General features: G+C 30.3%; 1 protein-coding gene across 1 annotated transcript; it reads right to left on the bottom strand.

Moving 5' to 3' along the window:
- Window positions 1–5,432: 5,432 nt before the first annotated feature.
- Window positions 5,433–10,739, bottom strand: LOC107023954 (protein GRAVITROPIC IN THE LIGHT 1). Its single transcript, XM_015224804.2, has 3 exons — window positions 10,473–10,739; window positions 10,081–10,199; window positions 5,433–7,277 (listed from the first exon to the last, which is right to left on the bottom strand). Exon 3 carries the CDS (start codon window positions 7,275–7,277, stop codon window positions 5,910–5,912), a length of 1,368 nt encoding a protein of 455 aa, XP_015080290.1. The 5' UTR covers window positions 10,081–10,199; window positions 10,473–10,739; the 3' UTR covers window positions 5,433–5,909.
- Window positions 10,740–16,482: the final 5,743 nt, after the last annotated feature.

Below are 16,482 nucleotides of genomic sequence, written 5' to 3'. Positions count from 1 at the left end.
TTGTCTGTGGCGTTTGATTGTTCGAAGTCATGTGTTGCCCCTTTGTCTTGTTCGAACGATATCGTGGTTCGGAGACGATTATCAAACTCGTTTCCTAGCGGACGTACGTTACTGATTTTAGGATCAGTTCATGTCTTAGTCTTGTTTCAGAAGGTTTACAACCTTTAAAGATCGATGTCACCCTCTCTTCGGCTTTAAATACATGCCTGCTTGCTAGAACATTGGTGTTAAACATTATATCTTTTCTTTGGAACAGTTGACTAGTTTGACTGACAGAGCAAAATGTTAGTTTGTTTTGTAATTAAGGTGCTGTCTTTAGTTTGGTATAGGTATGATTAAAAGTGGCAGGCAATTCACAGCCAACTAACTCCCTTTCACGCACGATATTATAGTCTCTGTTTTGTTTATATATCATGTTCGTTTGTTGTGTGCGCCAGAATTGATGTTGAGATTTGCTAATGGTGGATACGATTCATTATTGTTCGCATGTGTATCATAATAAAATAATGCCTCGGAATTTGTAAATTTGTACATTGCCATGATTGATATTATTTTCGTCCAAAAATGGAGCATTGCGCTAATGTCTTTTATTTGTTTGCTTTTGCATGATTTTATCCGAGTTCTTCACGAACTCCCGTTTTCCCTAGCTTTACCATGGAGCCATTGAGGCTCGACTTCTCAATCGAGTCAATCCATCGAGGCGGATGCGCACGATCTAATTCCATGAAGATTGAAGAAGTTGGAAGAAAGAGATTGGAAGATTTCTCTTTATTTTATATTGTATTTTGTAATGGGCCTAAGCCCTTATCGCTTTATTTTCTTGTATTTTATTTCGTATGCTTATATTAGGATAGGTACAAAATGGGTTAAAAAACCCAAAAGCAGGTGGGTCCAAAATTCGGTCAAGGCGAACAGAACCCGAGTTTGGACCCAAATCTCTCTCTCTCTCTCTCCCCTTCCCGTTACTTGTTTTTACTTGTTTTATATGTTTGCGTAGGCTATCGTTAGTCTAGGATTAGAAACTCCAAACCCCCATCGACGCCTTTTATTTTATCAAACTTAAAAACTAAAATTGAAACTTTAAAGCAATAGAGGTTTAACTTTGAAAAAATTGCTTCGATTTAAGGTTTAAAAAGTTTAACTTTAACGAAATTTTTAAACAATAATATTTCACAAGTTCGTCTGAATTAAAAGAGTTTTAACCTTATTTGAAAATTTGCAAGATAAGACAATAAACATCTTTTTAAAACTTGAAAATCGCCTAAGTAGATCTTTAATAAGTTCAATTTCAAAATTGCAAAAGTTACGAAAAATAGTCAAATATAGTTAATCGCCGGAAAACCGTAGTAAGCGGAGCGTCTTAGGTGCTTTTTTCGAAACCTTCCTAAGACGCTAATAGGAATCCCGAACCCTTAGAAGTTTTTTAAATAATTTTCTGTTTAATTATTTGAAAACATGTTTTCTTAATTTTCTCAAAATTAAGTGGCGACTCCTAAAAGTCGAAAATACCTCGAAAATAAAACGAACTCTTTTCGAAATCACTTTTTTCGATAAAACACCTTCTATCCTTATTATTTTTATAATTACATAAATTTCATATTTTTTAGATATTTCAGATACATAATTAAGGATCCGGATACGTTATTATTGATACATTATGTATCAATCTGTTGCACTTATTAAGGGGAAAAAAGCTGTAAAATCAATTTAAAATCTCATAGTATCCATTTGTTCCACTAGTTAAGGGGGAAAACTGAAAATTAAATTAAGATTCCACAAATTACGTTATTCCATTCCAAATTATTATCAAGAATTCAAAATCATATAGTGTAACAACCCAAAAAAATCAAAAAATTAAATTTCTTATTCTTGTTCATCGTTCTCTCTGTTTCATAAAAAATTTTGTCGAAATTTTGAAAAGCGGGATGAGTTATGAAGGATTGTATGGAATTACTGTTGGACAAATGATTTCTTTTGTAAATCTTCAAGTTCATCGAATATCTTTTCGATTTTGATTCAAGATTATCGAAAATTTTGAGATTCTAAATTTTTCTCCAGTCATTGAAGATCCTTTCCATTTTGATTCAAAATTGACGAAAATTTGGAATTTCAAAATTATTCTCCTAGTTCATTGAAGATTCTTTCAATTTTGATTAAAAATTATCAAAATTTTCGAGAAGATACATCATGAAGATCCTTTCAATTTAAATTGATAAGTGTTGTATTTATACTAGGTACACTAAATAAGAAAGTATTGCCCATAAAATTTTAGGTTTGAGATCAATACATTGTTATTTTGCAATTGTTATGTTACAGATACATTTAGTATAAATTCAAATTTACGTATCATAACTAAAAATTAATGCATGATATGTTATTATTTATGTATGTTCTTTTGTTTGAGATCATGAAGATCCTTTTGATTGAATTGATAAATATTATATTTTTACTAGATACATTAAATAAGTAAGCATAAGATTTGAAGTTTGAGATCGATAGATTATTGTTTGGTAATTGTTATGTATAAGATACATCTAGTATAAATTTGAATTTACGTATCATAACTAAAAAATAGTGTTTGATACATTATTATTTATGTCTTTTATTTTATTTGAGAAATACCACACGTTAAATTTTTAGAAAAATACATTATAGTAATTGTTTGAGATCGATATATTATTGTTTGGTAATTGTTATGTATCAGATACATTTAGTATAAATTTGAATTTAAGTATCATAACTAAAATAAGCGCTGGTACATTAATCGTTAAGTAAGATACATTACATTTTATACATGATACATTAATCTGATGCGTGAGATACATTAATCTGATGCACTGATACATTAATTTAATGCGCAAAAATGAGGAATTTTGAAATTTTTTAAAACAATAGATTTAAAGCTCGAGCATGTGTCCTTCCTCGATTTCTTCGCTCACAAATGTATCAAGAATATATTTTGATATTGTGTACAAAAACATATTCTTCTAAATTTTGAATAACCGTACAAGATACATAGCAACACTTGATACATGATAAAATGATACATCTGGTAGAGACTACTTCTTTTCATTTCATGATGTAGTTTCACTAGCAAAAGAGGATCTCCTAAAACTGATTTTTTTGCAGGAAACAATATGAATACATCATCTCTTTTACCTTTTCCTTATGCATATTGTGAAGGTGAAAATGGAGGAGAATCCGGTAATTCTTTGGAAAAAAATTGTAAAGCAAAAACTTGAGTTTTTTTGAAAAAAATTGTGGAGAGATATTACTGAAAATAGAGAGAATTAAATCTGAAAATTGAAAAATGAAGGAGTAAAGATTGATGGAGTGAAAATAGGAAGAGATAGAGTGAGTGAAATTAGGAAGAGGTTGAGGGAGTGAAATAAGGAGTAAAAATAGAAAGAAAAACGTGTATAACTTTATGTATCTGGAACAATGGGTATGAAAAGAAAAAGAGGGATTTTAGAAATATTTTTAAATGATAGGGAATAATAGAAATTATGGAAAATAAAGATGTGTATATAGGTAATTTATCTATAATTTAAAGGCAGGATGGGATAGAAAGTGGGGTTCGGGGTGAGAGAGAATGTGATGTTCAAGGGTGTAGAGGAAACATTTTTTATGCAACACTTATTTTTATCAGATAAGTCATTTTTCTTATTTTTAAAGAAGTTATTTTTCGATGAAAAATGTTTCTTTTCATACAAAACATACACCAAATATCTTCATCGTTCGAATTTACAGGAAGACGTCACATGAAATTTTAAGGGAGATGAGGAGAGTCGGACTCTTAATACAAATAAGTGGCATAATTTATTTTGACAAACTTACATAAATATACTATAATAAAAAAAAATATTTACTATTTATAGCAATAACATTTTTTTTACTTGACCACTTTAAATTCATTTCTAGTACAAGTTTAATACATATTACAAAGAACAATTTATTATCCACATATAATACAAGTTTTAATGATGAATAATACATTTATCAAACATTTTAATACACTTATAATACAATATGACAATTTTTTTACCAAACAAACATAATATATTTCAAAAACAATCATAATTCAAATATATTGCATACATAATTCACTTTTAATACTAGTACAGATTTATCACAATATTACTATAAATGATAATAAACAAAAAGTATCGCTAAAATCAATAATTATTTTTTAAAATGTATTAATTTATGTAATTTTTTCATCTATTTACTCTCACAAATAGCTATTAATTCGGAGTTTAAACATAACCACTTAATTCAGTATCGAATTATTTTGTCGATACTAATCCAGGCCCATTAATAACAATACCTCCAGACATGTCATTCAGCCCAATATTGTTTACAGCACATGACCATTATTTTTGTTATTTTGTAGTCGTAAATTTTTCTCTATTTTTCTTTTATCCATTTGTATGCTTATTATTGAATCACGTTTTAAAAAAATTATTGAATAATGTTTTGATAAATTCAGTGATCATTCTTATAAATTACTTTAAGGCGTGAAAATAATATTTAAAGGTTGAACAACAAATTTAAGATGATTTGGATGTAATTTAGGTAAAATTCCTGTTTATTGAGCTGCGATGACCTAGCACGATAAAACGCTCTAAAAAAACATTTAAAATTTTGTTAGAATATTCACTATATCACCTCTTCTTTTATTTTACCCAGTTTCAATATTTGAATAATTTTTATACAACTCACTCATTTGCTATCACTAGCTGATAGGATCAGTTCACCACTCACATTATAACTTATATATATAATTATCAAATAAACTATTTTGTCAATATAAATAATCAAAATTCAGATCTATTTAAGTCCCAAAAAAGGCGTAGCAAAAACTAGGAAACGATGGAATCGTCCACTCTTTTTGACTAAGAAAATGGACGGTGTGAACTATGACCTCAACCTTTATTTGTCTTCAACCCACAAAAAGTCGTATTTCTTTTTGTCATTCGATATTTGATATTTACATTACACCAGAACTATAATAACAACAATAAAATAGAGTTTGAATAGAATATGTGTACACAGAACTTAACCGTACTTGTAGAGTCGATCAATCAATTAACTGCCGAATGCTCTAAGAGAGTCAATGTCATAAAGTTCATTTTCCCTTCTCCGAATTTACCCGGTAAGCACAACCCTTGCTCAGGTAGATAATGCTAGTTACCAACAACACAAGGCTTGTATTAAAAAGAAGTCTCAATTCAAGTCCAGTAAAACTCTATTTTGCCCTCAACGAAGCTTCATATCTAGGACTCGAAACCGAACTCCTGGAGTAGGTCTCAAAAACTTATTTTACCATAACCTTCATTGATTAAAAAGGTTTTTCACCCCACCAGAGAGTAGAAGCAATACAATAATAAAGCTTACGTCAGATAAAGAATAATATACAATCCAAATATGTATACACACAAAAACATTATTGTCAATAAAATATTAGCCGAATCATATTAATAAAATAATGTACACAGCTAAGATTCTTCCACCACTCCTCTCCTAATATTAACAAAATTGGAGGAATGATTTTTTTCTATTTTTAAAAATAACATTACTAGTACTGCAACTAGTACTACTACTGGTAATAATAGTAAACATTTTTCCAACCAAACAAAACATAGAAAAAACAAAGACAATGTTTGGTAAAACACTATTCCAAGTTTCCACAAGACACAAAAATTCATCAACGCGCTTTCCCCTTTATTGAAAAGCCAGCCAGCCAGCCATGCCATGCCCCCATTCTAAATTCCTCCATCATTCTGGTCTCTTTTTTCCCATATCACAATATTTTAAAAAAACAATGTTGTAGTTGATGTGTTGTTGTTGTGGGTCCATTTATAAAGGAAAGAATCTTATGCTTCTTTTGGATTTACCATCTATGGGGTTCAACACAGGTAAACTTGACACTGAATGACAGTATTACCTATCTTGAAACCGGGAACCACAGTGAAGCCAACACGGGGTTCGGTTTCTGGTGATCCGTCCCATGATATGAATGCTTCTTCATTCAGACTCTCCATGTAAACGTCTGAAAATCGATTACCTTTACTCAATTGGAAGATTGAAGCTACAGGATCGAAGGAGAAAGCTAGACAGTGTAGTAACCAAATGCGCTTAGCCATATCGCTGTATGCGGAGAAGAAAGCTGACTCGGGATACTCACCTGAATTGAGTATGTTTCTTTGATCCAGGTTGCCGAAAATGGAGTCTTCCATCTTGGGATGGATTAGTTGCAGGTACTTGGCACGACAGAATCTTGAGAATGTTGATTTGGGTTTCCAGGCCAAGTAATCAGCTGGCTTCACAGATCTTAGCTCAGTGAATCTGTCGTAAAACAACTTTTGCCTCTTCTTCTGATCGGGCAGAGGCTCGGCTGAGATGGAAAAGTTTGGATAATTGAAACCATCAAACATCTCTCGGCTAATGAATGACTCAAAGGCGTAACATATGTCATTTGCTTTCAAGAACTCTATACCGGGTTCGATGGAACTGGCTGCAGCATCTAACTTCCACCCAGAATCTACCAGCTCCTTGCTCAACAACCTAACAAAGCTTCGAATAGACCTAACTGTCTGCCGGTGGAACATGATAAAATGGCTGGGGTTCAAGCTTGAAAAGTGAAGATTGTCCAAAGGAGACACAGGCCCGCTGGCATTCAATCTTTTCTCAAGCAGCTTGTTTTCTTTATTAGCTTCGACTAGTTTCTCTCGAAGAAACATAAGTTCTGATTCTTTGAGTTTGAGCTGTGAATCCAGCTTCTTTCCCATGATATCATACGTCTTCAAGAAACTCTTCTGTTCCTGAATTTCAGCCAAAAGGTGAGTTTTCTCTGGGGAATACTCATCGAACTGCTTCTTTACAAAGCACTGTTTCAATTCAGACAAGTTCTTCAGTTCGGACACCACCAAGTCATCAGCAGATTGAATTCCATCGGGGTCATATGGAGACTGAGCAAACTGCAATTGGGCATATGCTGCTTTAACAGCCGAGATATTCGCAAACAGCTTCGCAAGAAAAGCCTCTGCAGCTGCTTTCTGATGCTTTTCATCTTCATCATCAAAGGACTTAAACTGTGTTTTCTTGAGTAACTCGCCCTTCACTACATCCTTCTTTACAAGATCATCCTTAACATGGTCACTGAATTTTGGCTTCTGGTTTCCTCCTGTTAGAGATCGGATGTGCAAAACCTTAGCAAATGTACGAGCCAATTTGCTCTTACTCGGGGTCACAGCAGACCGATTAACTGAATCCATCTGAAGCAAAAATGAGGTTGTGAAGTTGATATTATACCATATTAGGTAGGAGCAACATAATCATTTCAGCTAATGCCAATAACAGTGTCATTTAAAGAGAGAAAAGGAATGAAATGATGGCAACTACGACTATCTACCAAATGATTAGCATGTTACAGCTAAAGAAAAAAAGCAACACACTTTAACCCTTGAATCGAGGTTAGTTAAAGGCAATTGGAATTTCTTTTTGTTCTCTATTTGAGTATTGCCCTGTAGCCTCTCAATCTCCCTTTTGCAAGTTCAAAAAGTAGAGTTAATTGGAAGAAAAAGAGAAATGTGAACAGAGTGACAGAAGAAAAACTAAAGGCACGTCTACATTAGAATTTCAAGAATGCTTTTTTATATAATACTAGTACAAAAAGATACAAGATAGCAACTTGTAGACATGGATATAAAAATGGTTAGCTGAGAACATAAAGAACTTCTGCAGTGCAATATTATTATACTATTCAACAATAATATTATTATACTATTCAATAATTTAGAAACGGCATGATTTGACCCAAAACTATTAATAACTCAACAGCCTCTGCCTAACTTAAAGAATAGTATAAATTTCTCAATCCATAGGCCTTTATTCGCCAGTTCTCCACATCAATGTGCAAGATGACAACAAATCATAGAATAAAAACGCTACCAACTAATGAGTTGATGTAGTTTTTCCATAGGGATGAAGAACCCATACTCCTAAGTCCCCAAGCAATAGTACTCCAATACTTAGCAATCTATATTGCTAAATTTTCAGTCCCCCACCCCCTGCCCCTCTTTGAATACTCTTAAAAAGTAAATCTTTGGACAGAATCATTTGAAAACGACCTCATTAACAGATAATACATGTTAAGATCTTTATGGGACAGCAAAGATTGCCGACCTTATTGGGATTAGGCAAGGCCCACTAAGAATAGCCAAAATCTTGGGGATGGAGAACATGAAAAATAAAAATAAGAATTGCAAGCCAACGAAGCCAAAATTTGAACTTTATGAGTTTTTAATTCTAGGATTGCCATATCAAATATTTCTTAGACTTATGTCAAATCAAAATAGGACAAACAAATTGAAATAATAAGAATTGCAAGCCAATGAATCCAAAATTTAAACTTTATGAGTTCTTAATTCTAGGATTGCCATGTCAAGTATTTCTTAGACTTCATGTCAAATCAAAATAAGACAAACAAATTGAAAATAGAAATAGCACTTGTACTTTGGGTTCTTAGTTTACTTTATGTAAATATTTAGTAGAAACTTCGATAAAAATACCGAGTTTTGGACTAAAGCAACTTAATTTGGCTGAACCCTTTGGTCGCTTTATGAGCTTTCTTGGATTGACTTATTTAAATGTTTTCAAGATAAAACCGTTTTTAAACATTTTTATAGCGTTTAGGTGAAACCGAAAAAGTGATTTTAAGCATTTATTTTTAAACCAAAGAAGTCGTACATTGGAAAAACTACAAGCCTATTTAGACATGCTCTTAGACCATAATTCATTCTTAACTAGAGGTTTTAGATTACGCGCGTGAATGAAATTGCCTCATGTTAGATTACGCGCGTGAATGAAATTGCCTCAGGTGGGGAAGGATCTACCCCAAAGTGGATTTTCAAACTCAAATAAACCATCTCAGACAGTTGTGAACCAAAAAGAATGGGATAATTGATCACCCCACGCATCCCCCACCCCCCAACCCACATGGCACAGTTAGACCATCATTCACGCAAGACTTTTGTGCTCACACCATTCACACCAAAGTAAAATCAACAACTAAGCATTTCCTACTACATTAAACATTTCTGAGTCTTTTGAAGACACTAAATTTCTAAACTAAAAATTATTTAACCTACACCAACCACAGCACTAGTCCAAGCAAAGGACTCAAACCCTATAATGATTGGCTTGTACTAAATTAGATGCCCTAGAAAAAAAGTACTGAATATCCTTCCAAAAGTTTTAAACTTTAGACGTGTCACCACGCATGAACCCATGTTTATTTCATATCACAGTACAGTTATCGACTCATACAGTAGTAACTAAAGAAAAAAAAACATTTTTCGCCACACATGTTAAAAAGACCATGATTAAAGCATATTTTAGAACATCTAAAACTCATTTAATTTAAAATTACAAAATTCATAACTTTTCTTCATACCTCCATAACAAATAAAACTATATATACAGAAGATAAACAAAAATTCCAAACAAAAATAAAAAAATACTTATTTATCAAATTAAAATTGAACAAATAAATTGAAATAAATCGAAATAAAGAGAGTGTAGCAATTTCATCACACGTCACTCAGCATTCTGCCAAAAAATCACATGGGCCCTGATGATCTCTCAGTACTCTGATTACACACACCATCCAAAGGCACATAAATGCCCGTTGGACTTGCTTTGCTTTCTCGATAATCGAGCCCAATATAATCCAACGGACAAAACTTTCAAAAGCTTATTTTCCAGAAAAAAATATTTACCCCACAGTAGCAGCAAGTCACGTGACACCACTTTCAGGTGCTAAAACATACTAGCAACAAGTCACGTGATCACAAACAATAGTGTAGAGAGGCACAGGATAAGCTACTGTGAGGTTGCAGACAGTGAAACAAACACAACAATAAGACCTAAACGTGCTCCCTCATTACAAGGCACACAAATAACTACTGATTCTCTACACGCGAGTGCAGAATAAAAGATATACACTAGCACTAATCAATTAATCAAATCACCATTCATTTTTTCTATTACAGAAAAAAAAAACTCAAAGCTACTCACCTTTTTTGGGCTAAACCTTCAGAAAAAAAAACTGGAGAATATTCACGCCTCCTGCCCGAATCTCAATGAAGCACAACAAAAACACCATAATCCTCCATTCATAAACAGCCTCTTTCTCTCTGTAAACCAAAATCAACGATACAAAAATCAAAAATTCAGATTTCGTGCACGAATCTCAATGAAGCACAAACGCATCATAATCATCCAGTCTTCTCTCTGTATATACCAAAATCAATGATTCAAAAAATTAAAAAAAAATGGAGAAAAATCAGGTTTGTTGTACGAATCTCAATGAACCAGAAAAACATCACTCATAAACAACCTCTTTTCTCTCTGTACACTAAAACCGATGAACCAAAGGAAAAAAAAGTTTAAAACCAAAAAATTGATACCTTCAGTTGCAGTAGAAAGCTGGCATTGAACGATAATACTGATGATAGAGAATCTTCAACGGCTATGGATGATGATTGTGTTTTCTTATTACTGTTTATGGATATGCAAAATAAGTGGGTGTTTTAGGGAACAGAGAAAAAATCGGAGCTCGAGGGAGAAGAAATAGTAGAGAGTTAATAAGTGAGAAATTGTGGAGAGAAAGAGGGTAAGAGGAAAAAGACGAAAAGGACTATGGAAAATGGAGGAGTGCTGGGACAACTAGTAAGGCATTGGGAATTTAAATAAAATACTCAGATTTTTTTGGTTGGGTCAATTCATGGACGACTTAAATGACGGAATTGTCCCAAGTGTGAGGGTAATTTTACGTGGTTTGTGTGAACAGGAGCTTAGCTGGATGAAGGGTGATTTAGTAAATGGATATTTACTACTGATGCACCGCGTTATTCACACAGGTGTATTTTGTTCAGGAAGAACTAAAAGTTGAGGTTTTTGAAACATTTTTCAAAAAGAAAAAAAAGTTAAATATTATTTTCTTTTATTTTTACTTGGCATTATTTATTTGAGCCATTTTTAGAGTCAAATTATATGATTTTGACTAATATGTCAAAATATATTTTTTAATATTTATTAGAAAAAGATATGCAATTTATAACAGATTTTGTATTGGTTTTAATTTCTTTGAAAATTAATTAAATCAAATCTCCAAAAACATAACATGTCAATTAAAAATAAAGAAAATACTTACTCATTTCCTTTCGTATCTATATCAAATCAATTAGTTCAATATAATAGTCCAAACTAAATAATAACTTATACAATATCATTTAATTATAATTAAAATTTAAATCTAAGCAAATATTTCATCGGTCCAGCAATAGTGATTCACTATTGACTTTAACAAATGAACTAAGAAGTAGTAAAACATAGAAGTAATATTATCAAATCACCCTTATTAAATATAAGGCACCTAAAAAATTGAAGATTGAATATAGTATTTAATTAGTAAGGGTAGGATAGATTAAAATGATATATTATTTATTTCACGTGCCGTTTATTTTTAGTTGTCATATTGCTTTTTCAAAAATTAATTTGACTGTTTTTCATAGTCAAATTAGATTAAATTAATTCTATAACATACTATAAATTATAATTTTTTTCATATTAATATGATAAAAATATATTATAAAATATTAGTCAAAATTTATATTTTTGACCAAAAAGTAAATCATAATAATTTAAAAAAGATAGAAAGAATATTTTATAAATTAAATAAATATTATTATTAAATATTTAAAAATAATATACTGAATAAGCAAAAATAAAGGGACTGATCGAGTAAGAGATAACTATGTTGTCTTTAAGCTAAAAATCAAATCCCAATAAGGCAAATGACACTGTCCAAAGAAGATGAGAATCTCAAAACAAACTATGCACTTGTATTTTATTCCTATCTTTTTCTTCACATCTAACTAAACACCTATTTTTAGTTTATGAAAAATCAAACTTATTTGTTTTTAAAAATTCATTTTGTCTTAAAGCAAGGCTTTTACGTTCTTTTTTAATACTGTGAATAAATATTAGAGCGTTACATTCCAACAATAATGATGAATCTAACTTGATGACCATTATATTATGGCATTAAGACACAAAGTAGTATATTTTATGTGCATGCATTATTTTTACTTTCAATTTCATTTATCACATACGTGAATATATTATTATTACTAGCTTTTACGAGCATAATAAAGGGTGATTCGTTACAAAATAAAAAGGAAAATCTTTCTAATCAATGAGAGACACTTTCGTTTTCATTTCTTTAAAAGAAAATTGGATTATTCTCTAATTTTTCTCGAGAACAGATAATTAATTTATCTATTACTTTTGTCGTGTTATAATTTAATTTTATTATCGTATTCACTTAAATATATTTTCTATATACAATCCTCATTTTCGTTGACATATTTTTCAAGAAAACCTAGAGTTTAAGATTATTTAATGTTAGTGAAGAAATTTTCAAAAAAAAAAACTAATCTTTAAAACATTGTGTAGTTCTCATATCTTGTGATGATAGTGACATTTGCATGGAGGGAAGACAAAATTTTCTCTTTCTTTCAATTTTATTTCTCACATGCTCAAATGAATTTTCTTTTACTAACTTTTATAACAATAAATTATTATTCTTTATAAAATAAAAGGGGAAATCTTTTATAATCAATGAGATATACTTTTGCTGTACGTATATACCTTTCATTTCTCTAAAAAATTTTTTTTAAGAATTTCAATTTCTTTCAAAAATAGATGATTAATCATCTGCTGCTTTTGTCGTATTAATTAGAATATAGTTTTATTGTCGAAGTCACTAAAATATCTTTATTATACAATTCTCATTTTCGTTATCATTTTGTTCAATAAAAACCTACAAAATTAAGATTCTTTAATATTGTGAAGAAATTTTCAAAGAAGATCTAATATTTAACCTTGTGTAGTTTTCATATCTTGGTGATGATAGTGACATTTTTCTTCTAAATTTCATCAATCAATTACGAACATTTATGGATGCTGTAATTTACTTTGAAATATTGGTCCTACTTTTACGTTGCTATATATCATATTTTTCTCCATTTAATTTGCCTCCTTAATATATTTTTTGTTTATTTTACTCGTGAGTATAATAAATATTTTATCAATTTGTCTAAAAATATTGCTTATGAATTATGCCTTTTTAAGTTTTTACATAAATTTAAAAGTCAAATGACGCATGTTACACACACTCCTTGAAATCCCTCCCAAAAATATTACATTGTATTTGAATAAATCATTCCGTCCAAAAGATTTATTTTGTCTCACTCGTTCAATTAATATTCGCTAAACTTGTTCATAGTCTCTAAAAACAAAGTGGAGTAAAAACTAGCTTTGGTATATATGTTAGGGAATATTATTATCATCGAATGTAAATACCTAATGTATATATTATTTTTGCAAGTAAAAAAATAATCGAACAAATATTGAATTAATCAGTACATAAAGATTCATACTTATTCAATAAGGACTTATTCGATCTAATTATATTTGTATATATTATACTTGTCAGTAAAAAAATAATCAAACAAATATTAAATAAATCAGTACATGAAGGTTCATACTTATTCAATAAAGACTTGTTCGATCTAATTATATTTGTTTGATCAATGAAATCAAACTTCACTTTTTCTTCAAAATCTATTTCAAGAGATATTCTAAAGTTACTTTAAAAAAAAAAAAAAGCAATAGCTAAATCAACGTGCTCCTTGCTTTAGCCTATCCTATTCACAAATCAGAATTAAAAAATTTATTTTATTACTTACTGGTAATAGATTGTTTTACCTTCCAAAATTAAACTATTTCCCCTGAATAGCAAAACATTTATGAATTATTATTTGATTATTTATTCTTCTATCTTATTTTTAATAATTATTTGATATTAGTACTGGTTGATTCAAGTAGTTTGAATTTGTATCACGTAAAGCTTTTGGAGACGAAAATACTATTTACTTAAAAAAATTAATTCTATTTTTAAAGATTGATTTAACACTTTTAATTAAAAGTAGAGAAATTTCATACATTTCACAAATTTTCTTGGTGGTTTTTGATTATATTACTCCTATGATCTGCTCGCTTTGATCTTTGCACGCCCCTTAATGATAATGATTAATATGAGAATTTTATCATAATGTCCATATTAATTGAGTTCAATGAGCATTAGATCTTACCAACAAAGGCTAATGAAGTGGTAAGTAATTTTTCATCTTTAATCAGAAATTTCAAATTCAAGTCTCTTTAGGTACGAAGTTGCCTACTTGTGTTTGTTGAGAAAAGTTTTACTTCTCGAATGTGGAATTTTTTTACGCGAATTCAAATTTAGTAGGTTAGAAAACTAAAATTTTCCTTTTAGAATTTTAGGTCTTTAAAATGATTTGAGGAATAAAAATACTATTAATGGTAAAATATTAGTATTTTTTTTTGTATTCTCTGACATGTTAAAAGTGAAAATAATGTGAAAAATACGTAGACAGATAAAAATAAACGGACGAAATAACTTTAAAAATATGACAATTTTGTCAATAATGTTTGTCTCTTTTTGATCTAAAAAGACTAGATTAATTATGTCATGTTCCATCTTTATATTGGATTCTCTTGAATTAATAAAAACAACCAATAAGTTATTTTGGATTTCTTATTTAAAAAGGGAAAGGCATAAGTCAGACACCCAATTAATTCTTAATCCTTACTTATTCCTTTCATTCATTAAATTAAGTGATATCCTCTTCTCATAATTTGTCACGAAATGGATTATAAACTTGCTAATTGCAACTTGCAAGTATTAATCAATAATTAATTAGTTATAATAAGGTTTCGCAGGTGTTGTAACATTTAATAAGGACATTGGTTATAATCATAAACACCACAATAATGTATTTTGTTGTTTGAAGTGTCTGAAAAGTTAAATTAATTATTAGCAAAGATATATGATTACTTGAAGCAACTCTTGGAATAGATTGTTTAACCAATTAATAAAGTTAAACTATAGTATAAGCATTGACAATTTCACATTATATCAATTGGACTCTTACAAAACTTAATCTTCAATTTTTTTATTCTTTCTACACTAGATATGTTCAAATAATTTTCGCACGAAAGCCTAGTGGATAGACGTACCAATTTAGCAGAACTTAATAATTTTAATGTAAATTTCATATATATATTTAGAAATATATAAATGTCATGATTTGATTATCAGGTGATAATCGATGGAATTCCATATTCATACTGAAGCTCGATTATTTCTGACTCTCGTTGTGTAGAACCTCATTTGAACGAAAACACTTCCCACTAAGATATATATTCATACTCTGAGCTCGATTTCGAGACCTTTAGTAAAGAAAGAAGCAATTCTGTATATTGTATCACATTCTTTTATGGTCATTAAATTAATGATTTATGTCAAGGAATTGAAATTAGTGATTCATGTCCAAGGAATTGATCAAATATGTAATGGGTGTGGGGCAAAGATAGACGAGAAACCTACATTTGCATGCCCCAATTAAACAGGAAGTAATCAGACGTGTATATCCATCATGCCAACACATTGATGTGTCGAACAAGTTATACTTGGTGAAACATCATTTTATAAAATTACGTGTCTGATTTAGTTTAGGTAAACTTCAATTAGTTTCATAACTAATATATTAGTCAAAATATGAATATAATATGTGGAGCATTGAACAAGTCAAGACGTATGACATTATCAGTTTAGTAAGATTCAATTTAGTAAGAGAGATTTTAGTTAAAATGTGGAGTTGCTTCTGAAAATATTCTTAAGGCGGCTTAAAAGTGTCTCAGTCCGATTCTAAATACGACAAAATTGAATAACCTTACTTTATATTATAGCACCCAATATTTTTTTTGGTTTCTCATCCGTTTTGGGAGCTCGTATTGGAACTTCGATTAAATTTGAATCACACATTGCGGGATTATTTAGGGTGACACTCCCAACACCCAACACATGATTTTCTCCATAATCAGAACTCGAACACGTGACCTTTAGTTAAGGGTGAAATAATTTCACTACTGCGCCATAAGCTATGTTGCTCCCAATAGGTTTTATTTACTAGTTCTATTACCTTCTTCAAGAGCAAATTCTCAACATTTGGTATTTGATCATTATAATCTACTTTGTCTTTAACCTCTGAATATAAAGAGAAAATTGTATATAATAACAAATTAATAATACAAATTAAATGCTATAACTATTCTTTGATTTAATTGTGCCTTATAACAAACTGTTTGTCAGTCACCTACCTCCCTCAAACTGTAGCTCGCCACTTTCCTTCTGTCGCTCGCCTCTCTCGCTTTATACAATCAGAAATGTATAAATTGTGTTTTTGTGTGTATAAAGCTTCAGAAAATTATATATATACATGCAAATATATATATCTTCGTCCTATACACTTATAATTATATAATACAAAT

The sequence above is a fragment of the Solanum pennellii genome, chromosome 7 (genome assembly GCF_001406875.1).
Source record: "Solanum pennellii chromosome 7, SPENNV200".
Taxonomy (NCBI): domain Eukaryota; kingdom Viridiplantae; phylum Streptophyta; class Magnoliopsida; order Solanales; family Solanaceae; genus Solanum; species Solanum pennellii.
This window is presented reverse-complemented; position numbering and strand designations above follow the sequence as displayed.

Excerpts from the sequence above, each read along its gene's own strand:
- LOC107023954 (XM_015224804.2), bottom strand. The coding sequence starts at position 7,277 with ATGGATTCAGTTAATCGGTCTGCTGTGACCCCGAGTAAGAGCAAATTG.